Source organism: Pholcus phalangioides, unplaced genomic scaffold (genome assembly GCF_987345545.1).
Source record: "Pholcus phalangioides strain wild (caught in Gottingen) unplaced genomic scaffold, Ppha-v1.0 ptg000008l_1, whole genome shotgun sequence".
NCBI classification, from domain to species: domain Eukaryota; kingdom Metazoa; phylum Arthropoda; class Arachnida; order Araneae; family Pholcidae; genus Pholcus; species Pholcus phalangioides.
The window spans coordinates 20,560,571-20,584,690 of record NW_028301601.1 but is presented as its reverse complement, the minus strand read 5'-3'; the positions used below and the strand labels follow the sequence as shown (position 1 = coordinate 20,584,690).

At 39.1% G+C, this 24,120-nt stretch overlaps 1 protein-coding gene across 1 annotated transcript in view; it reads right to left on the bottom strand.

Annotated features, from left to right (window-relative positions):
• Positions 1-23,895, bottom strand: part of LOC149083971 (uncharacterized) — a 115,138-nt gene extending 91,243 nt beyond the window's left edge. Inside the window, exons 1-11 of the mRNA XM_089234338.1 lie at positions 23,805-23,895; positions 20,657-20,814; positions 20,001-20,155; positions 19,681-19,895; positions 16,365-16,645; positions 14,020-14,397; positions 6,952-7,036; positions 6,500-6,861; positions 4,498-4,730; positions 3,322-3,505; positions 599-1,144 (exon numbers count right to left, since the gene is read on the bottom strand). Of these exons, the coding sequence (XP_089090464.1) occupies positions 599-1,144; positions 3,322-3,505; positions 4,498-4,730; positions 6,500-6,861; positions 6,952-7,036; positions 14,020-14,397; positions 16,365-16,645; positions 19,681-19,895; positions 20,001-20,155; positions 20,657-20,717 (2,500 nt within the window). The 5' untranslated portion in view covers positions 20,718-20,814; positions 23,805-23,895. The remainder of the gene's footprint in view (positions 1-598; positions 1,145-3,321; positions 3,506-4,497; positions 4,731-6,499; positions 6,862-6,951; positions 7,037-14,019; positions 14,398-16,364; positions 16,646-19,680; positions 19,896-20,000; positions 20,156-20,656; positions 20,815-23,804) is intronic.
• Positions 23,896-24,120: the final 225 nt, after the last annotated feature.

Here is a 24,120-nt window from a genome sequence, read left to right as displayed (position 1 = left end):
GTAAAAGTTATAATTTTTTTGGTTATTTATCAAATTTGGTAATAATCTTGGATAATTTCCGCCGGTAAATGTGATAAATTTATCAAAAACAAAACAAATAGCACAATGGACAAAAGAGACAAAAAAAAGGAAATTAGACAAACACTTTCCGACCCAAAGGGATATAAATAAACTTCCATGGGTCGTATTGATAAATTACATAGAGAATTTCTGGGAAACATACAACGATATATTTTACTACATCAGTGTGCGTGAATACGTGGCTCAATATGTATGAATTATTCCCTCAATATGTATGAATTATTCCCTCAATATGTATGAATTATTCCCTCAATATGTATGAATTATTCCCTCAATATGTATGAATTATTCCCTCAATATGTATGGATATTTGGCTCAATACGTGGGGATATTTGGCTCCATATGTGTGGATTTTTGGCTCAATGTGTGTGGATATTTGGCTCAGAATGTTTGGATATTTGGCTCAGAATGTTTGAATACTTGACTTAATTTACAGAAATACTTGACTCGAAAAAGAAAAAACTACATGTAGTTTCAATTTCGATTATGTAAAAATAATTTAATTGAGCATACTCACAGATATCATAGTAGCAATAGAAGACGGATATTCCTTTTTCATACGTGGTCTTGTCTATCTTCGGATGGGGTTTCTTGTACTTCGGTTTACCGTATATGTTCTCGATCCTATCAGACGGCATCATACTTGGTACATCTTCATTAAAATGAAAGAAATGTTCCGTATCGATCATTCCTTCGACTTTTTGACACGACTTGCCGTACTTGAACAAGTAGAAAGGTCTATCGGTCGGTAACTGGATCGGTATTTCGGAGCTTCCGTCGTACCGGCAACAAAAGTATATGACCGTGGTGAACGGTGTATAGGTTCCTTTGGGTGTATAGCCGCTTATTGTGCTTTCAGAATGAGTGACCTGCCTGTCGATCCAGGTTATGTACCCGCTGGTGAAGCCGGGAGGACAAGAAGTGCCGTACTCGTAGATGCAGTACTCTCCAGGTTTCCATTGGTAAGCGGAAGCATTATTGCTGTTGTGCATCTTCATGCAAAAGTACTGCTGAACTCCACTTTTTTGTTCTGCTCCTCCAAGGACCTTTTTCTGAAGACCACCTGCATAAAATCAGCAAAAATTACTTTTAAAAAATTCGATGTACAAAAAATATATAATATACAGGGTGAGATTCAGAACTCATGGGCAAAACTTTGAGGAGTCATAGATAAGCAATGCGCGTCATACAATGCATGGTCATAACGTCAGCGGTGAACCTCTAGACGGCACCGTCATTGAACGCAAAGTGGATCTGTGCCTCTTATAGTCATTTCTATAAGGGATTGTAAAATAGATGGTTGTTTCGCTTTTGTGACGGAAAAGTTGGGCACTCCAAGTGAGTCGCCCAGTTTCAAAACTCGTTGAATCCAAAAAGTCGATGATGGAGATTTTCGCTCCATTTTGTTCGTTGACCCCCAACCTCTGTAAAGGTCCGTGGTTCAAACAATAGTAAAGCACTTCTAAACATTCAAAAATCCAATACCATTGCAGAACTTCGTAAATTCGTCTTGCGGACTGCCACATTAATCTATTGAATTCGACCTGCGTCAAAACTCGTTAGGTCCTCGTTTGGACGCACTTGTTCTGGCTGCAGAACTCGTTATATCCTACTTTTATAATATGCGCGTTATAGATTCTTTTCTCCACTGTTCTTTTAATATTACCAGCCTCGTATCAAAACTTTTCACGTATTTTTGTGTCGGTAACACTGCATGAGAGCGGCAACGCCGTTTTACTTGATGATTATCCCTTTTTCAGTCAACTGCTAGTTCATTCGTGAAGTTTTATTCACGATGACTTTGTCATTTTAGTTTAGGGAGTCAACTCCCGGTTTACGAACTTAATTCATTCCTGAAGTCTGTTCGTTGCCTGAATTGTTCGTAAACGAATCATTTTTTCTTATGCCATGGTCATTTTCTTATACAGGCTATGCTTTCCAGGTCATTCTACGAGGAAAATTGCGAGAATGATTGGACATGAATGCGCATCGACAATATTGTTATAAAGAACCTGTAAGCCTGTAAGTTATAAAAACAAGAGATGCTTTTACTTTTGTTTCATAATAAAACTGTAAGTTATTAAATTTTATGTTAAAAAATGTTTTTGTTGATTTTTTTTTAGAATAATAGGAACCATAATACGCAAAAATATAAGAAAAATATGTTTATAAAATCGCATTCAGAACGAACATTTCGGCTAAAATGTTAAATTTCAAGCAGTCAGATATAGAAAAATACACCTATAGTTTCTTTTAACGAGGTTTGCAACTGGACGGCTCAAGTATGGTGCTGCGGACGACAATGCTCATAGAATGTACCGGCTGTGTTTTCCGACAAGACGCGCGCCAGATCGAAAAACCTTGGAGAGATTTATTGCATCGGTATATGCGTAAAACAGGCTTCTTTGTCAGTTGAATGCAGGAATCACGGCGCACCGGGTGTATGACGACCACACAAAAAGCTTGTTTGGCATAGACACCAGCAACAATCATTTGAAAGTTTTTTTGATCTAGTAAGCGTTTTGTCGGAAAACACTCCCGGTACGTTCTTCGGATTTACAAAGCAATCCTATTCGCAGCACCATAAATGGAATGCATATCATTTGATCATTTTTGTCGCAACACGGTCATTTTCTGCACACGAGGGCTAATTAGACTGGGACCTACAATTTATTGCCAATTCCGAACGGCAGGCTTGTTTTTTTTTAATACTCACCCAGAGGTTGGTGCGCTAACCCCTCGATGGGGGGACACCCTGCGGTAGCATTTTTTTCTGTGGTCATGTCACCGTTTCTGTTGTACCCTTGTGTCAGGAAAGTTTTCTGACAAGGACGAACCGGGTATCGAACTCGCGACACCTCTAAACATCCTTTGGTACTTTAGGCGAGTATCTTATCGACCTGGGCTACCGCGGCCCGGAGTGCGTATCGGCCTTCCCATTTTTTCTGTAGTCCATGATAGAAATTACATTAAGCGACAACACCGGCGCTTTATGTTTTCAGTGACAACACCGTCTAGTGGTTCAACACTTGCATTACAACGTTACATTTTGCTACAAAAATCGCTTCATATGTGATATAACGCTCCTTAAGGCTTTACTCATGAGTTCTTAATCACCTTGTATGTCTCATGTCACTTGGATAGTGGAAGAGCAAATAGGAAATATGAATGCCGTAATTAGTGACTGTTGGTGCACTTTCACAGATTTAGTATTGGCGTCTACTATATTCCATTACCTACCTTTGAGCAGCATACCATCTGACCAATGTCGAACCTTGTCATCCTCGACTACGGCGTAAGTCATGTCATGGTACCTGTATCCGCTTCTCCACATGAATCCTTTCGAAGATGGACAGCCCGAAACAGGCATTGGGAGCCCGTATTGACCTGGAGGCCACGTTGGACTGTCTTCGGCATTTTGAAGCTACAATGCAAATGTAAAAATTGATAGGTGGAAAATAGAAAGTGTATATTGCCATATATACATGTTACGGTGAATGTGACAGATCTGTTAAATTATGCATAATCGCCGATGGTCTTGGTAAGTTTGACAGATTTATCACTTTTACCGGTGATTTTTTATGAGCAACACCCTAGTGTCGTTGGTAAATTTGATAAAATATGATACATCGGGATAAAATCGTCAAATTTGTCAAAAGCGAGGTCATTATAGCGGGTACAGTGGTAAAAATTGTTAAATGAGAGTGAGTTACATCGAGGTCTAATGGTAAAATTTGCTAAATGAGAGTGCGTTACATCGAGGTCTAACTGTAGAGTTTGTCAAATAGGAGTTTAATTATATACGCACAAGAACTTGAATATTCATTAATTTGAAGAAATTGGTAAATGAAAGTTTTATAACGGGTAGGATCGTAAAATTTGTTAAATGAGATTTCGTTACATAGAGGACTGATTTCACATTTAATTAAATAGAAGTTATTTCAGGGATTTTCAGTAAAATTAGTTGTATCAGAGTTCATTATATCCGTCAGACCAGACACGACCCGAGCTCTACCCGTTCCGAGATGTAAGCCCTTGTTCATTATATCCGGTTCAGTATCTGGCTCACAAGGACGGTCATTTGAATAATAAGTCATCTCGACAATGGGACTGATTTATCATACTCACTCATACGGAATGACGTTTATGCATAATAACTGATAAATGTGAACTTAGTACGATTCATTTTGCTTACCAAGGATGCATAATCACCGGCATGTGATACATTTTTGTGTAAAATTCATAAAAATTGCCAAAATGGTCGGCGTATATGCATAATAAATGGATTTATCACATTCACTGACATATACACCCGGATTTTTTTTAGAATCTTCAGTAACGTACTGTTTTGCAGTACTTTCCATTCGTAATACTCTCTCTTCGAGTACAAATACTTGAGAGAAACTTTCAACAAACCTGTGCGAGGGTTTTGGTGCTGTGAAGTTCGATCCCATAAATGAGGTGACGCTTCTGTAAATTGACTTGCCACCAAGGATCCCTGATGACTTCGGTAGCGGTGCAAGTCTTCAGCCCGTGCCCCGAATTAACATCGAATCCATCGACTCCTAGGAGGGCATCGCGGTTGTCTCTCGTACTTATTTGTTTAGCGAGCTTTCCTCTGGCTACGTTCTTGAACTTCCAAGCGGGAACTGTGAGGAGAAAAATATTTAATTATGACTTTATATGTATTTTATAAATGAACCAATTACCAGTGATTTCATTCGGGAAAGCAAATACCATCGCATATGCGTATTTACATGTTTACGAATGTGTTTCAATCATATTTGAGTTTTGTGTATAGCATGGGGAAACGAACTTCGATGCATGTATTAATCAATAGGGAAGTTTTATCTTCGCTGCAAGATTATAGAACAGAATATAAACTGAAACTTCTCTTGACGATCCCCATTTCCTTAATGCAAAATACAATAGAACCCCCACCTCTCTCTCTTGCGGACACTCGCATAATTGGGAAAGGTCATCCGTAAAAGAGGGAGGGACCGCATCAGAGGGTGGGTCCCCCGTTGAAACTCTAAAAATCAGTAGTAACAGAAACTGAAATTAGTAGTTATTTTGGCGTAAATGAATGAAATTCTGAAAATATAAGATGCATTCAAAGTCACCAAACAATGTTTGGTGGGTTTTGCTGAGTATTCCGATTCATTCGAGCACTAGCCGCATGCGGCCCACGGGTCAGCTGTTTGCCAAACGTGGTATATTATGTCATTGGATGAATATCCCTCTCTCGATGGTTTTTCGGCAATATTTTACTCTGTCAACATAAAGACTTCAGGGTCACTCAGAACACATATTCCGGCATGTTGCCGATTCGTTAGAAATTCCGTAGAGGAATGTATACGAGGTGCATACAAACACAGTTTAGTAGCAGTGGTAAGGGGGTCATTCAAGTATTACGTCAGCATCGGGTGAAGGAGGGATTTCCGATTTTCTGACTTTTGATGACGGGGGAGGGATTTGACAATGCTTACGTCATCAACCACCCTTTATGAAAATAGGAAATATTCTAAATGGCATCTTACTCGGTACGCCAAAAACGAGAAAAACCTTTCAATAGTTTGTGTGGGAACCTAAACTAACATTCCCTTCTATTGATACGTCCCCTAGACGGCGACTTTCACAGTGGAAGACGAGCATCTTACCACTGCGCGACTCAGACGCACTCACCAACGACACTGTGGGTTATTATGCATAATCTCCTGTAAACATTATAATTTTTTTGGGTAATCAAATTTACCCATTATGCTTGGGAAATGCGCATGTCCACCGGTAAATATGTGGTAAATTTATCTAACTTACCAAGACGATTGGTAAGTATGCATAATAACCGTTTTTTGTCCCATCGCCCCCTTCTAAAGAAATTTTTTTTCCCATCGCGCCCCCCCCCCCAACGCAATCTAACCCACAGGATCCCATGTTATACCCGTAGCTTCACTCTTAGAGGTGTTTTTCTCCAAGTATTTGGTGCTAGGAGAGATAAATTGGGAGTGGTGGTGGGTGTGGGCAGCGGCACCAAAAAATAGGTGCCACATGGGCGGATATTTTGTCTTGGGCCGCTCCTGCATGAACGTTTGCATGGGTTTCTGCGAATTGTGTTCTTCATGTTGTTGCTGCTAATCATGTTGGCTATATTTTGAAAAATCGTTACTCAAGTTCCTCGGACTGCTACGTCATCTGTTGCAAAAACCTGTAACTAATTTCGAAATTCCAACAGAAAATTTTCCGGTTCCCCGAGCACAATGCGGTAAATTTCTGTCGCTTCCCGTTTTTTTTTTTTTTCCAATATGTTATTTAAATGAGCCCGTCAGTTTTGTGTCACCCTGTATAACGATTGTACTGAGAATTCAGAAATATTTCATTTCAGACATACTTGGATCAACTGGCAAGTTATGCCGCTTACTTGTTTCTTTCAATGGCAGTCTGTGCACCCCTCTGTACACGCCATGGAATCCTCGTCCGTTTCCAACTTTCCTCCACCTCGTTGCGAAGACCAAAGTCATGACATTCGTATTCGAATAGATCACTCCACGCCTGTTGAGATTGCAGAACCCACCAATCATGTTCTTCTTGACGGGTTTTTCACCATTGTACACCCAGAGTACACCTCTCTCCGGAGTGCAGTTCCGAGATCCTGGGTGAGCTGGTATATCGAAGTCACTGAATTCCAGCTCAACGATATGGTGCTGAAGGACACGCAGAACCCAAGTGTGGGTGTAGTTTGTAACTTCGGAAGAGAAGTAATAGTTATGCGGAAAGGGGTACCTGCACCACAAAAACAAATTATTCAATTAAAAGTTATCATTCCTATAGTCTCATAATATCAGAATATATCGGCTCCAAAACTCCACTTACTCCTCAGATGCGATAATTCCACAAACACCAGTACAAATCGTTGTGCCACCATTCTGCCCGAGACCTGGATTACACCCACCACATTCTGGAAAACATGAAATGCATGTTGAAAATGTCGTTACAGCGTGCCACAAGTAAAAAATCAGTATAGTATAATATTAAATCAATGATTATTATAATCAATATTTTTTTGAGCAATAATATAATTTGAATTATCAAGTTTGCTACGAACAGTTGATATTTTTATTTAGTAAATTTACTTTATATAGAATTACACTTCCAGGATCATGTTGCCGAAACCACCAGTGCCGGGGAAGATAAGCTCGCTGATATCTGGTAGAGGTTATCTATCCTCTATAAAGCTAAAGAAAATCTAATTCACTTATCACTTTCTGATTTTTGCCAATATAAAACACTAATACGATAGCAATTAGTAACACCACTTTTATAACCACTCCTAAGCCTTTTAGAATCTTCAGCTGGAATGCTGACGGAATCCCCAATAACCTCCATGAATTTCGTGAAACTATTGATGAATTTGATGAGTAACCAACCACCTATTCTAGAAGCACACTTTGAACAGGTGGTTAACGACTTTCTGCAAAATAACCAGCCACATAACATCTTGACGGCTGATCTTGAGGAGATCATGGAGATAATTAAAGGACTTAAAGATAAAAAAGCCCCTGGGTATGATAATATTACAAACACAGCTTTGAAGATACTTCCATCTAATATTATCACCACATTGGTAAACGTCTTTAATGGTATGTTAAAAACTTGTCATTTCTTTTCTATCTGGAAACATGCCAATATTAAAGTCATTCAAAAAACTAGGGAGAAATATGTCTATTTGCGAATGATTTTCGCTCGATCAGCTTGCTCCCGGGATTGTCCAAGATCTTGGACGAGTCTTTAAGGTGAGATTATCTTTGTATCTCGAGGATAACAGCTTTATCCGAGATGAACAACATACCTTTCGTAGCGGACATTCTTGCGTAACACAGCTGGTCCGTGTTCTAGAATACATACAAGATGCTTTCATCCACAAGGACTATGTAGCATGTTTTGATTCAGAGATACAGAAGGCCTTCGATAAGGTAAAACACTCAATACTGATTGCCGTTATGATACTTAGAAAGTTTCCCTCACACTTTATACATATGTTTCACAGCTAATTCAGGGATATGACATTTCAGATCCGTATCAAAAACGCCCTCTCTACTCGACGCCCACTTAAGACATCTATTTGTCAAGGGTCAGTAATTGGCCATTATTGAAAAATAACCGTATTCTTCAATATTTTTAATAACGATTTCCCATCTCCACAAAGAGAAATCTTACCTTCTTATGCCGACGACTCGAAAACACTTATGGCATCCAGGGACCCTCAGGAAGCTCTGAGGAACTTGCAAGAAATGGTCCGAAGGGTCGAGATCTGGTATCAGCTACATGCAGTGGTCTTAAATGAGAGCAAATGCAACTTTATATGGTTTGCAAGAAGGCAACTCCCGCGGAATACCACTATCACAGTGGGGCAGACCATATTACAACCCAAGTCTCAGACAAAATATCTTATTTTTATTTTGGATAAAAAGCTCAGTTTCAAAGCTCACATTCATGAGGTGAAAGTTCGAGCCGCCAAGGCTGCAGGACTTCTAAACAGAGTCTTGTACACACGCTCTGCACTTAGCCTCAAAAACAAAACCATTATGTACAAGTCAGTCATTAGACCAATTATGTGCTATGTAGCACCATGCTTTTCCACAGCGAAACCCTCTGCCATCAAACAATTACAAGTGCAACAAAATAAAATACTTCGGCGATATAACCGGGCCACAATGGTATATCAGGAATCTTGGCATAATGAAGGATTTGAACGTTGAGGATTTGAACGTTATACATGACTATTTAGTCAAACTATAGAGGATGTTTCGGTAGGGCTAAAACATCAGAATATCAGCACATAAGAGACATCTCGCCTTATCCTGCAGGAGACATACTGAGGTTTCTTCGAACTAAGAACATACTGGCTTGACATGGGTCAGTGAATTGGTTTAGTTTTTTAAAAAGTGTAAATAGTTCTAAATCTCTCTTCATTGATTGGAGGCATAGTGTTGCATATATACTGAACTCTACTACCCATATTTATCGCAATTAGTCTTGTATCCACATGTAATGATATATATTGTATTTAATCACGTAATTCATTAGGGACCACTCAAGTAAAACGTAATCAGATTTCCAGCCCTTCTTTGACCCCCTTCCCCTCCTTATCAGCAAAAGTCAGCAAAACACTGACCCCCCCCCGTCAGCAAAATTTCGTCAGCAGCTTAGAATGTTTCATATCTTCAAAAAGGGGTGGTTGATGATGTAAGCAACATTCAAACCCCTCCCCCCTTGTCATCAAAAGTCAGCACATCCGAAACCCCCTCTCCCGATGCTGACGTCATACTTGAATGACCCCTTAGAATGGACATATATATACTCTGTTGTAAACATTAGGTGCAGGATTCCACACTTTTTGTCAATTATTTGCTCAGATATTTGACAGTTAGATTCTGTAATTGCATATGAAATGGTTATTGGATTTTGATACTTCACCTCCTTCGGCTTTACAAATTCTAAATTTCTGTGACAAGTAAGCCACAACTTAATGAATTCATATTTTCTTAAATGATCTCAGTTATAATTTGACATATACTGACTCTCAGAGTACAGCGTAGGCTGTAAATTTTATTGTCTTTTCTTGACACGCCTCTTATACACGTACACTCACACACACTCAACTATCACATACGAACAGTTTCTTAACTTCTTCATCCAGCTCGTACGGAGCAACGTCGAACAGGCAAGCTTATGGGAGTCTTAAAGACTCGGTACGCAATGAGAAAATGTATCTTCCTCAGTCAGCTGTCCTCGGCTCCCCGTGATTGTAATAAAAAAATCATATGAAGGCAGAATCAAACTGTTTTCGAGTTTGTGCAAACAAATTTTCCAAAATACACATTTTTCAATTTTTAAATACTACGAAATTTTCTAACAGTGTTTAAGTTTTTGTTCTATTCTGTACTAGAAATATTTTTTTTTAATATTTTAATATAAACTGCTGGCATAAATACACATGCTAATTGTCTTTCACTAAAATGCCTTTTTTCTCAAAACAAGGTTTTCGGTTGACACAGAACAGTTTTACGAACATCTCTCGATCAAATGTCTTAAAACTTTGTGTGTGTGTGTGTGTGTGTGAACACGACCGTGTTACATATTTTAACACGATGATTTTTTATAAAAATTATTCAAAAAATTATTTCACCGGAACACTTTTCGCTGGCTGGATGGAACCTCTTGATGGCCGCCTTTTCCCCCTGGCCGGAAGTTATGCATCTCTGCCCTCCCTGCCCTAGAGGCCCCAAGAAAATTCGGATTCTCGTCGATCCTATGAAAGTACCGTTTGAGTACCTCTGAGCCTACATTTATAAGAGGAACGTGGGTTTTTTCTTTGCCTATTGACACAAACTCAGTACTCATCAGTTCAGCAATACTGCCTCAACGTACGGGCCAAAACGAGCATGGACCGAGGGAAGAGGCTAAGATGTGAATCATGTGTCGCATGATTATGAAATCTAATCATATGACATTGTACTACTTTATGACATTGCAGTATTGCACTATGACATTGCAGTATTGTACTATGACATTGTAGTATTGTACTACGGCATTGTAGTATTGTACTATGATTTTCTAGAGCAGTGATTCTCAACGTTCTAAGATCAAAAGATTAGTAAAATTTCTGAAACTATCCGACTGACTTATTTATTCGGGTTCAATCTGTTATTTCAATCTACGCGGATATAATAATAATAATAAATGATGATAATGATAATAATAATAATAATTAATAATAATAATAATAATAATAATATTATTATTATTATTATAATAATAAAGTTTTATTGGTTGATGGTTGATTAATTTTACTGCACTTCTATAATTAAACTTTCAGTTCTGAGTTTGAATCGGTGGTGGTATACCTCTAGTGTTAGTTCTCGGCCAATTGGCCGCTGAGTTCAAAGTTCCATCTTTGCATTCGTACCGTAGGTAGAGAAATGCAGTTCTAGAGTAAAGAAGGAACTGTCATCGCGAAATTCCAGGCAGGTAGAGGCCGTTTAACCAAGGTCACCCTCACCAGACGTGGGTCCCAAATCCCTTGTTTTGTTACTTGGCTCGATGTACGTGGTCACTTGCCTTAAATCGCGCGGGTGATTTCTTGATCCAATTTCATTGCATTCCTGACTCAATATGTGTGGAGATGCTTCACTCAATATGTGTGCATAGTGAACTTGATGTATAGAAGTATTGAACTAGGAATAATATTCGAATAACCTATGTAGAAACATGACTCAGAGTATGGAATTAGTCGGCTAAATCATGCAGATATTCTTGACCTAATTTATATAATCAATTGGCCGAGAATACTTGAATGCATGAATTATTTGACTCAATGTATCGAGGTATTTCCTTACAAAAAAAACTAGCTTCAATTATGATGTAAATCTAATGCATCTCAACGATTTCGGTGGGAACCAAAATTGTTTAGAACTCCCCTTCCTTTTGCCCTGAATAAAAATGCTTTGTGAGGACGGGGAACCGGCATCTATTATTTCATATTATATGGGAATGCTGAGAAATATTCATAGAAAAAATTTTGAACATACAATCGAATGTAAATTAACTTAAGAACTCATGAAATTTTCAGCACTAAAGGTTATTTTGAATTAATGAGAGAAAGAATTGTCGAAACTGACGAAAAATTTTGAAATTGATCGATTAAAAAAACTAATTATAAGAAATAATCCAGCGCCAATTGATATTCAGAATTAACGGAAGTAATAATTCCGGAATAGAAGTTAGAGAAATAATATTCCTGAGTTGATGAAAATCTCTAAATAATGAGAAACAATTCCAGAACTGATGAAAATTAAGAATTAACGGAAGCAATAATTCCAGAATTAATGGAAATTCAGAACCGATGAAAAAAATAATTCCAGAATTGATGAAAGAACTAATTTTCCAGAATTGGTGAAATGAGTAATGCCGGAAGAGATGGAAAACAAATAATTTTAGAATTGAAGAAAAATTAAGAATTAATAAAATTAATAATTTCAGAATTGATGAAAATTAGTTGAAATAACTCCAGAATTGAGATGAGAGAGAAGTTATTCCAGAATTCACAAGAAATTGTTTGAGTTAATGAGAAATTGTTCCAGATTTAATGAAAGAATTTCAGAACCAATGAAAGAAAAAATTCCAGAATTGATAGAAATTTAGAATCAATGTAAGAAATAAGTTGAGAATTGGTGAAAGCCTCAAATATTTTGCTGTGATCGCGGGGCCTCACAAGGAGCAGGACCCAGCGCGATGCTCTTACAGCCTCTACGTTTAAAATCCCTCATCATGAAGCACATCCTGCTCTTGACATGGCCCTGCTGTTTAGCAAGGACAATGGAACAATTTCATTCATCATTTCATGTCAAAAAAACCTTCTTTGTTCATATTTCGCATTGACACTCATATGGAAATTCAGAAGACAGGACTGTAAATATGTTTGTTAGAGTGTGAAATCGATTCAAACATGATAAAATATTATTCTACGAGCACCTAAATGCTCATTTTTGTTCGCCAAATTTGCATAAATTTAAAAACAACACAAATAAATGGGACGTTAGGCATTTCAAAAAGGACTTATTCCTTTTTTTCCCCTTGTACCGAAACTCTTGAATCCACAGATCGTCTAAAAGCATTCAATCGAATGGAAACTTTAAGCTGTTTTTCGACTGAATTCAGGAATCGCACTGATTAGGAGGTGCGTCCGTTTAGAATACCGCGCTCGTTAAGGGATGTTTAGTGAGGAGAGATTCTTTCAGACGCTGATCTTCCAGAGTAAATATTTGGAGTCTTCTATGCAAACATTGGTATAATCTTTCCGCTAAACTTCCTCGAATTCCACAGTACAATTTATCACACGAGCCGCCGCTACCTCCTCTTAAATTGAATCAGTCCAAGAATATTTTAAAAGGGGGACAGAAAAGTCATAGAAATCGGGGAATTTTCTTAACAAGAATTTTCAAAAGGCTTCCGTTCCGGGTCGGAATTATATCGGAACGGATAAAGTTTTAAATTCTAGAATTTGTTTGAATTATATGTACATTGTATACGGATAGGAAAGGCACAACAAGAAAATTACCTAATCAAGCGGCTAAAACAAACTGTTTTGTGTCAAGAATCGCTACCTATTAATTCTTAAAATAGTAACAAAAAGTTAAATAAATTATAGCCTTCTCTGACCCTGAGCATTCATTTTTTCTGGAGTTTTCAAAATTTTTTTACATTTTTTTGATATTCAAAAAATGCATTAAAAACATAAATTTCAGCAAATCTTTGTTTTTAAATTTTTTTTTTCTTCAATTTTTCATTTTTTTTGAGAAGAAATAGTTCATTTCGCGTTCAATTTTTTTCAGCCAAGATGATGCAGGGTATTAATCTTCATATAAAACCGTTATTGTTAAATTCTATGAGATAAACTACAGATGGTTTCTTCGGTTTCATATTTGTTCATTCATTCAGGTGGTATCTAGGGGCACTTTCTCTCTGAGACCATCTTAAAAAACCCGGAAAATTGTTTTTATCAAAGATATTTCAATCAAAATTTGAATTTTGCGTTTTTGATTTAAAATTTAATTATTTTTTATCCAAATTTCACTTTTTTTTCATATTTGAATTTACAGTCGCCGCTCGTTATAACGACCAAACGTTTTAGCGATCATTCCATTACAACGACCGTATGATAAGTCCCAAATGTTTTAATAGAACTACTATCATGCATGTTTTACTTTCGATACAACGACTCTCCGATCTAACGTCTATTTTTGACGGGACGAAGGGGCTCGTTGTATCGAACGTCGCCTGCATTACTATTATAATTCGGTTTCAAGCAGTGGTCACTTTCGAATGGCCACGGTTTATGGAGGACTATTTGCGGTCACTCTTGTTCAACGTTGAGGTTACCTGTTCTTCTAACGTATGCTTTGAATCCTCTTCCAAGTGGAACTTTCGGGTCTTGATTGCAAGTCGTCAAAGTGATGTTAAGTGTTGTTTGTGACCCTTCGGACACGTAATAAGGTGGACTCTTCTGTCGCATGATGAGAACTGTCTCGCCGGCTGAATCTTCTTTCGCTCTGACTGTTACGACGCTCCTGCAGTCGGGTACGACGTTGTATGACCCGTAATGCACGACGTCGTAATCCGGGAAAACGAGCTCCATCGTTTCGCCCTGGGGAATTTTAACCGACCACGTGTATTTGTAGAATGGTGGAGGGTACTGCCACATGTCGTAGCCTGGCGTTGTCAGCTGTACCGGTGCTTTCATTGTCCCCATGTGTACTTCTGAGGAAGAACATTGAAATGAATTATCAATTATATATCTCAAACAGGTAGCAACGCATCAGAGAGAGGAGGAAGCTAAAACATAACATACTAAAAAGTCCTTGTATAATTTCCACAAAAAGAAAATAAATATGACACTTTTTGGCATCAATATTTTGACATTGACATTAAATGAGTTACCTTATGAGTAATAGAAGAAATAAGCCAGGGGGGCCACACTCGCGTCAAGCCTGGCCCAATAGTCATTCGAAAATATTTGTTTCCAGTATTTACCTTCCCCGATGCAAAGCATACGCAGAGGCATAGGCCGGCTATTTTTGACAAACTGATATGCGATTATTTGCTGTTATTTCATTTTTGTCATCAGTTTGTTTATTTTAACATCATATACGCATGTTATGCTAAAATTTATTTCTCTTACATTGCATCAGCCACTCGTCTTCGTTCATTCGCATAATATTTTGGGCTTATTCTCGACATAATCAAATAGTAGAAAATGGTCGTATGTACCATTTTGTGAGAAATCCCTTATTCTTCAGTGACTTTCCGCAAGTTGCGAAACTGGTCTTGGTCTCCAATACGAAGAAATAAACATAAACTAAACTCGATGTGCAGGAATCGCATTTCCCATCGTCCATGGCGTCCCGAAGCCATTCCCTTACTACCAGCGCCTTCTACCGGGACTTTGGGGCTCGACGAGAGCTGAGAGGGGTCTTGGGTTGCCCTCAAGAGAAGACACCCAAGACCACTCTCTCCCTCTCGTTAGCGAGGCTAGAAGAGAGCTGAAGATAGGGGCGCTATGGGTGCAGGGCACCCCACCCCATCGCACTCGATGGACCAGGGCTGGCCCCTGTCGCCAGAGGCCAACTAGTATCAGCTCACAATATCGGGCATATCATTCTGAATTTTCATATAAGTTACACTATAGAAATCAGGCAATAAAATTGTGGGAAATAAAACATTCATTTCTTGCGCATGCGGAATCAATAATCATCTACTAAAAATGTGCATATCTCATGGAATAATAATTTGTCGCATTTTAAATTTCCACACAGTATGTCCCAGGCGTAGCGTCATGTTTTCTGCAAATTTCGTAAAAAAAAATGGTTGAAAACTCGGCATGTTATAAGCAAACACCATCGAAAATTTGAATTTTTATGGGAAAAAATACATATATTTTTTAATGTATACACATGCTATTCTCACGAAATTGCACAGAAGTATTACGTAAAGCTGGTGCAATATATTTCAAAGTTGTAAGTCATCTGATAAAGGTAGATCTAAAATGTTTTTTTTCTATCTTACTTAATTTTTCGTTACTCCCCTAAATGCACTCGTGACTGCATTTTCACTGGAAATGGTGAAAATTAATATAAGGTATTATGTGACTGAAATTTCAGAACGATTCTCACCCAGCAATTTTCTAGAGATTCGAGAAAATATCTAAACTCTAAAAAGGACACACATTTTTTTTTAGGGGGGGGGGGGCATATAGTATATTTATATAGTCAGCTATGACAAAAATTTCCATGCAACTCTGTGATAAAATTTAGGAGAAACTATAAATTCATATCGCCTGCTTAGCAACTCACTTCGAACGAGACAAAACTACAAGGGAAATATCAATAAAACTGAAGGAAAATATTATTCCACCGGCAGTAAAATGTCCTACTCTCCAAGAAGAGAAAAGCCGATGTGAAAAAAGAAATAATCGAGAAAATCCAAATTATTCCAAGCATTTATTACAATGCAAGATCGAATGTGTGCTTGTCGTCGAAATTTTATCTGATGGAGGAAATGGCTTTCCGGCAATGGAGTGACAAAGCAACTGGAAATAAAATTGAGTACAAAACAGTGTAATGTTTTACCGCCGTCTTGGGAATCACATGATTTTTTTCACTTCGAATCTAATTCCAAATATATCTATTAATGGTATGTTTCGCATCTGCTTACATGATTTCCCTTACCTCTATGTCCGACAACGGAACGGCATATCAGAGGGCCAAGGGTGTGTTGTCCGGCCTCGCTCGATTCGCCGGTGTCGCCGAACCTCAGCTGCAGCACGGGCAGTCGGCTCGAATCCAACAAGAGTCCAGAATCTTCCAGCCACTTGGTCTTGATGTTGGCATCGCAGTTGCAGGTGCTGTTCCTCGATGTCGGGCTGCAGTACGGGTGGCAGCCGCAGCTCCTGCTGTCGGTTTCTGCACCGCCCCAGTAATATTGTCGCTTCCAGTTGCGTCCGACCCACCTAAGCAAAAATATCGGAGAGCCAATCAGTTTTATCAAGTCTAATCAAGTTTATTTCGTGACCCATAGCTGGAAAAACCCTTGGTTGTAAGTGGATTCATACAATTTTGAAACAAAGTGCTAGCAATACTTGTGTGTTACCTATTGAGTAAGAATCATTTTTGCATTTTGTATAAAATATTTTCTGATGTAGCTGTATTGTGCATAAATTATTGTATTGTGCATAAATTATTGTATTGTGCATAAATTATTGTATTGTGCATAAATTATTGTATTGTGTATAAATTATTGTATTGTGTGTATTAATTTCTTTCATTTATCCCCAGGAAATTACTCAACGTCGCAACATTCATTCTATTTCGAAAATTGTGTAATTGAAAATGTGTTGTATAATCTAAATTGTGTAATTTCAAGACCGCCAAGCTGCACCATGCCAAAAAGAAGTGCTGCCTTAGCAATGAGAGAAGGAGCAAGAGTCTTTCTGTTGACTCTGTTGAGTTGTACGTTCCAATAGCGTAAAATTAAAGTTTTGTCAAGTTTCCAGCGAGTGAAAACATTATTGAGATACGATACAGACACCAGAAAAGAAAACCAATAATTTTTATTCCAAAATATCTGGATCGTTAAAATAAATAGAGTGATAAATAAATTTTCTTGAAATAGCAACGATTTTTTTTTAAATTTATTTATAATTTCATTACTTTATTCTGGGACACATCCGGGCTTGGGTAACTCAGAGGACCCACAAGGTCTGCCCGGCAGCTTTTGTTGGGCTCAGAGAGAGGACAAGGCAACAATTTTCTAATTGGTTTTTCTAAGACATGGTGATTGAATAAAAAGGTTATCTTTACCTCAATTTTAATAACGATACACCAACTTGCAATACGAATGCCGTATCTGAGGTCTCTACACGTAATTTGGATACTTATTTTTAATGGAAGTATTTTCCTAGGATTAACAGTTCACGAGTTATTCCAGGATATAAACGGAGTTTCCTATACACCCTGTATGCAGGGTAGACATTTTCGGCCACCTGATAATTACACATGTGATTCCTTGCGAAAAACTAATGGGAAAAGTGTTTTCCGTTTTAGGATCGAAGGAATATAAATACAGTTATAACGTTTTGAAATTTTGTGACGTGCTAGTTTTCTAACGGTCAGTTAGCGCCAACAAAAACAAACAAAAAAAAATCCCCAAGCAGCGAGTCGCCGCCAATTCCAAATGAACTGAAAAATTCAATCTTGTTATATACACTGCTGGCCACCATAAATGCAACACCCTGAAGGAAGCCTGCAAATAGTATAAAATTTACACCATGCATTAGCGGAGGTGAGATATGCAAATGATTAGAATTTCAGCGCAGACGCACATCACGCGCGCCTGTGGCGCCACTTCAAAGCGCAATTTAAGGCTTGGAGATTTCGACGATTTGAAGTACGGCAATTGTGTTTTTCTTGTGGTTTTTTCGAAAAAACGATCAATTATGCCTCGTAGAAAACAGCGATCATCTTTTGATCAAGTATCCGAGTTCGACAGAGGAAGGATAGTGGCCTACCGAGATTGTGGATTATCTTTCAGGGAAATCGGTAGTCGTGTTGGACGAAACCAAACAACTGTAATGCGGATATGTGATCGTTGGATGCAGGAGGGTACGACGGATCGACGTGTTCGATCGCATCCACCTCAGTGCACCACTTCACGTGATGACAGGCGTATGGCAGTGACGGATCGCTCAGCCACATCGCGAACCATAGCACAGCACATTCAGTCTGTACCGCATCATCCAGTGTCTGCGCGTACCATTCGACGCCGTTTACAGCAGAGTGGTCTGTCCGCAAGACGTTCATTGCTTCGTCTACCCTTGACGCAGAACCACAGACGTCTCCGCCGCCAATGGTGCGATGAAAGAAGGATGTGGACGGCACAATGGAATGAAATTGTCTTTACTGACGAGTCACGCTTCTGTCTGCAACACCACGATGGTCGGATTCGAGTCTGGAGACACCGTGGAGAGAGGATGCTGAACAGCTGCGTTATGCGCCGCCACACTGGTCCTGCACCGGGTATTATGGTATGGGGTGGTATTGGATATCACTCTCGCACTCCTCTAGTACGCATTGCCGGTACTTTAAAAAGCCAGCGCTACATCTCCGAGGTGTTGGAGCCAGTTGTCCTTCCTTACCTTCAGGGCTTGCCTACAGCCATATTTCAACAGGATAATGCGCGACCACACGTGGCACGCATTGTCCAAAGGTTCTTCGTCAATCGCCAGATTGAATTGCTTCCCTGGCCAGCTCGCTCTCCGGATCTTTCGCCGATAGAAAACATGTGGTCCATGGTTGCTCAACGATTGACCCAGATTACATCCCCAGCTGCCACATTAGATCAACTTTGGCAACGCGTGGAGGCTGCTTGGTCTGCTGTACCCCAAGAACACATCCAAAGTCTCTTTGAATCAATGCCGAGGCGTGTGGCAGCGGTGATCTCCAACAATGGCGGCTACTCTGGCTATTGATTTTGGCAGGAACCACACTTCACAGAAGTCTATAAATTTAATCATTTGATGCTTGGTCAACATGTTATCTAAAAAATAAATATTGTTGCGATATCTCTTGTCTTTCTTGGTGTTGCAATTTGGGTGGCCAGCAGTGTATTTGAAAAACTGTTTTCCCAAAATCAACACTTTTTTTGCCAAAATATGCCCCCCCCCTTCACTATTTAGACAATTTTTTTCAGAGAAAAGGCAAAGAAAAAAAACTGGTTTGCACGCTTCAACTTTCTTGATTACTCCCAGGGTAAAAGCATTGTTATAAGATTATATACGCCAAGTTATCCTTTTGGTGTACGTTCGGTGAATTTGGCAGGATTCGAAGGTGACATCATCAATTTTTAATTCGTTATACAAATCCATAATTATTGGTCAAATCAAAACAACTAATTCACTAAACTGTTTTTCAGAAGGAGTCACGTGTGTAATTATTGTGCGGCCGATAGTATCCACCCTGCTTAAAGAGATGGCAGGTATATACTTACCAGCTATTGATCCCGGGTGGGTACCAAAAGCCAAACATGGAACCTTTACATGCCCATCGTATATACTGCTGGCAGGAGAACGACAGATCGATCATGGCCATCAAATGTGCTTCGGTAGCTTTACCGTACGTTATATTGCGGACATAAGACCCGGAAGCTTCGTATCCTCGGACATCGGTAGGATCTTCGGCGTCGTGATGTAAAACTGTCAGAATCTGCAGAAATAATTGATACCGATAAATATTGAATCTATTACGTGTTCTTAAAATATTCAGGAGTTTTTCTTGATAACAAGTCCCTCAGAATCGCAGAAAGCTTACTTGATGAGGGTCACCTGTGGATCCCATCTCACAGTAAACCCATATAGGCTGCAACGGCCCATCACTGTCAACGTCAATCTCATAAGTTCCCGATTCCCGTTTGTTCTGTAGGTGCCACAAATCACGGCATGTCCTTGCTTGGACACTTCGTTCGTCTGTATGAAGCAAAATCAGTGCCTCAGTAAATTCATATCTCTAAGAAAAACATAAAATTTCTATTATAGTTAAGCTAAGGCCACACTCGTGTCCAGCCGGGCCCAATAGTCATCCGCAAGTATTTGTATCTAATGTTCGCCTCTCTTTGCTGCAATGGAGCATTAGGTTGGCTTCATACTGGCCCAATGTTCCTTGATGAGTACTATTTGATTATATGCAATCTCTAAGGATACTCATGCCAACACGTACTGTGACTGTTGGCGTTCTACGACAAATGTACGACCAGACTGACTATAAGATCGGGAAAAAAGGCGGCTCCTTTGACTTGGGCTGGGAAGGTCCTGGTCTTTCTTTTCGAACAGTCCTCCAATACCTTCCAGTCTCCGATCATTGTCAATGGGGGAGTAACCACACTAATCGCCCATGATCACCCTTCGAACGTATTGGGCCGGGTTGGACGCGAGTATGGCCTCCTCTTTATTAATTTTGGTTTCACTCACCTGCAGGTTTGATGGAAGCTACAATGATCAAAATTATAGAGCATATGATATTCATATTCATAATTTGATCATTTTCTTGCCGATCACCAGAAAGTAAGGTTACTGCACGTACAATGAATAAGCATCACTAGATCATCATACATGATAGAGCCTGCAGACTGCAAACAAAAAAATAAACATAACGTTATCTATTTAAAATTAATTTTGCAATGCATTCTGGATATACCGGATATATACAGGGTGTTCTGTTAATGGATCAACAAACTCAGAGGGTTGTTAGTAGAGATCGAGAGGAACAAAAATTGCAATGAAACATGGTGTCGCAAACCTCGTTGAGAGGGTGAAAATCTCGGAAAACGAATGCAGGTTTCGACGTCACGCTGGAACGACAAAAAGTATACAATTACAACTACAAAAATATTTATTTGATTAATTATTACAAGACTTGTTGGAAGTGGCGGACGGTGACGCCATTTCACAGTTTACAACGACGTAAAAACATATCCCGGACGCACTCGAAGATACCATGTATGCTTTTGATGTTGTCCGCATCACGTGATCCTACCCCAGCGCATGCGTTTCGTGACGCTGCTTACGTCAGATATGGTCAGCGAACCCACAAACGTATTCAGCGATCAACTGACATCCGCCTTTCGTCTCCTCTGGACTCTGAGCCTGCATGTGTTTTTCGCGATATTCACCCTCTCAACGTGGTTTTGCGACGCCATGTTCCATTGCAATTTTTGTTCCTTTTGATGCCTACCAAGAACCCTCTGAATTTGTCGGTCCATTACTTACTTGTTATAGGGGTTTTTTTTGTATCGAAATTTTAAAGAAATGATAAAATCAAAAGGAATGTGGTCACACACTAATCCGTCATCTAAAATTAGTCAAACCACTAATTTTAATCATTTCAATAAAATGAACAAAGTGACACATTCACAAATCGCTTAAATGACCCGTGGCACAGAGCATTTCAGTGGTCCATGGCACATTCAAATATCACTGAAGTAGGCCTCAAAGATCACTTTCACATTCAAAGATCACTGAAGTAGGCCTCAAAGATCACTTAAGTAACCCGTGACACAGTTCCAGAACACTTGAACGATCCGTGGTACATTTAGAGATCTCTTCAGTGACATGTGACACAGTTATAGAGCACTTAAGCTCCCCCCAGTGTGGTTCTACATCACTCAAGTTATCCGCGGAACATTCCCAGATCACTTGAGTGATTCGTTGCACATTTCCATAGCACTTAAGAAACCCGGACACGTTTCCTAAGTACTTGAATGATCCGTGAAACATTTAGAGATCACTAAAGTGGCTCTGTAGAGGAGTTATCAATAGAAAGAATGTTAGTTCAGGTGCCCAATAACTATCGAAAGGTTTTTTTTTTTTTTTCGTTTTTGGCGCACCGAAAAAGATGTCATTAAGAATATTTCATATTTTCATAAAGGGTGGTTGATGACGTAATCATCATCCAAACCCCCCCCCCCTTGTCACCAAAAGTCAGCAAATCGGAAACCCCTTTCCATCGATGATGACGTAATACTTGAACGGCCCCTAACCGGTATTTTGAAAAATAAAATTTACATGAATATGTAGTATGAAAATAAAAAATATTAGTTTTACCAGACCAGACCAGAATGTAAATTTTTTCGCCGGTTCCTGGCTAAGCCATCTCGCGGCATTAGAAGTGGCCCTTCGGACCCTATGATATTATTATATATTATTATATTAGTTTTGCCACATATTTGTTCATATTTATGCTGCACATTGGTTTGAAACAAACAGCCATTTCAGTTTGAGAATTATATCAGATAGTTTTATTTTTATTCAATAGGTGGCAGCAGATATTCCAGCACAACAAAAAGTTTCTTTGTCAAGCAATATTTATTCGCAATATTCTCTTCTACACACCATTTTTTATCGGTGAGGTGCAGCAAATAGTATTTGAACTCATCCATCACTGTTTTCAAGACAACATAATTTATTCCTCTGTGTCAGAGGAATGTTCAAATGTTGAACGAACAAGTGTTCGAGAGTAATCGTAATTTGAAAGAAACAAAGTATTTCAATTTTTTGTTATTATTCACATTTCCGCGTCGGACATGTGCTCGAAAAAACTAAGTGGCAGTGGAAAGATGTGCGTCTGCCACCTTGAAAATCCAAGGGTTCGAATCCGGGAAGAGCATCAGAAACAAGTTCTTTACTTACCGAGCCTGGGCGTTCATCGATAGATGGCGCTTTCATTTCCCACTCAACTCCACTGGTTGGAAATTTCCGTATGGCGATATATGACTGGAATTTTTTTTTTTGCGTTATTTCTCAACAGCTCATTCTGAATGTAGACTTGAGGTCCAATTAAATGCCTGAAGGCACTAGAGAACATATCGTAACCGTGAAATGGGAACGCTTCACCTTCCCGATAACCATCAAGAAGGCATTTTCAAGGATAATGTATTTGATTACGCAACCCGCCGTTTGGGCATGCGCTTGATTGTGATGATAGAAACGTGCGACGTCCCGCCAAGCACGAGAGGATCGTTTAAACCGCTGGCGGCGATTTTATTCCTAACTTAAATTTTTCCAGGCGCAAGCTTGCGCCAGGCACTTATGCGCCATTTGGGTCCTAACCCGCCTAGCTAATTCGTTCTCTCAGCCTTCAGTCATTTGATGACCATAAATCAGGGCGTAACAATGTTACATCACCCTGTATCCTGCAATTCTAAGTGACACACAATTGCGCGAATAAAACGAAATATATATACAAGAAAATATATGTACAAATTTTACAAAACTACGTATGACTCAAGGATAAAAAATTTTTGGGTCTTAGACAACAAAACTAGTGTATTTCAACGTTTCTAACGCACGCTCACAAATTTGTCTTTTCCTATCTTCGCAAGCTCTTATGAGCAACCACTGAGTCACCAGATGCCCTTCTCAGAGCAGGAAGCGGCGTATATGTCAAATTATGGTATGGTACGATAAGAAATGTCACGATAACACTGAGTCACCACCGCAGCCATGAGAAATAAATTTCTAAGATATGCTTGATCTTCACCCAAAATTAATGCACAGTAATATCAAACAACATGATTCAAGTGATATATGGGTTTCATGTTATAAAGAAATAATATATTACCTTCTCGTTTCCAGGAACTCACCACGGACACCATCATCATCATTTCCGAAAACTTCTCCATCCACACACTGTGGTATTAACTCAATCTTAATCTGTCACGGAAAAGTTGGCGAAAAGTACTGAAAAGAGCCACTATATATGTTTTACGCTCTGTTCCCTCGTATTATACGAGGTAAGGCGGCCTAAGTTTTGTTTGAAAGAAAATTTCCACCACATTTACACCGTGACGTGTTAACAATAGGAAACTGTGGAAAGCCAACTACTACACCATTTGTTTCCTACTTGATTTATCGGAGCGAACAAAGAACGGAATCCT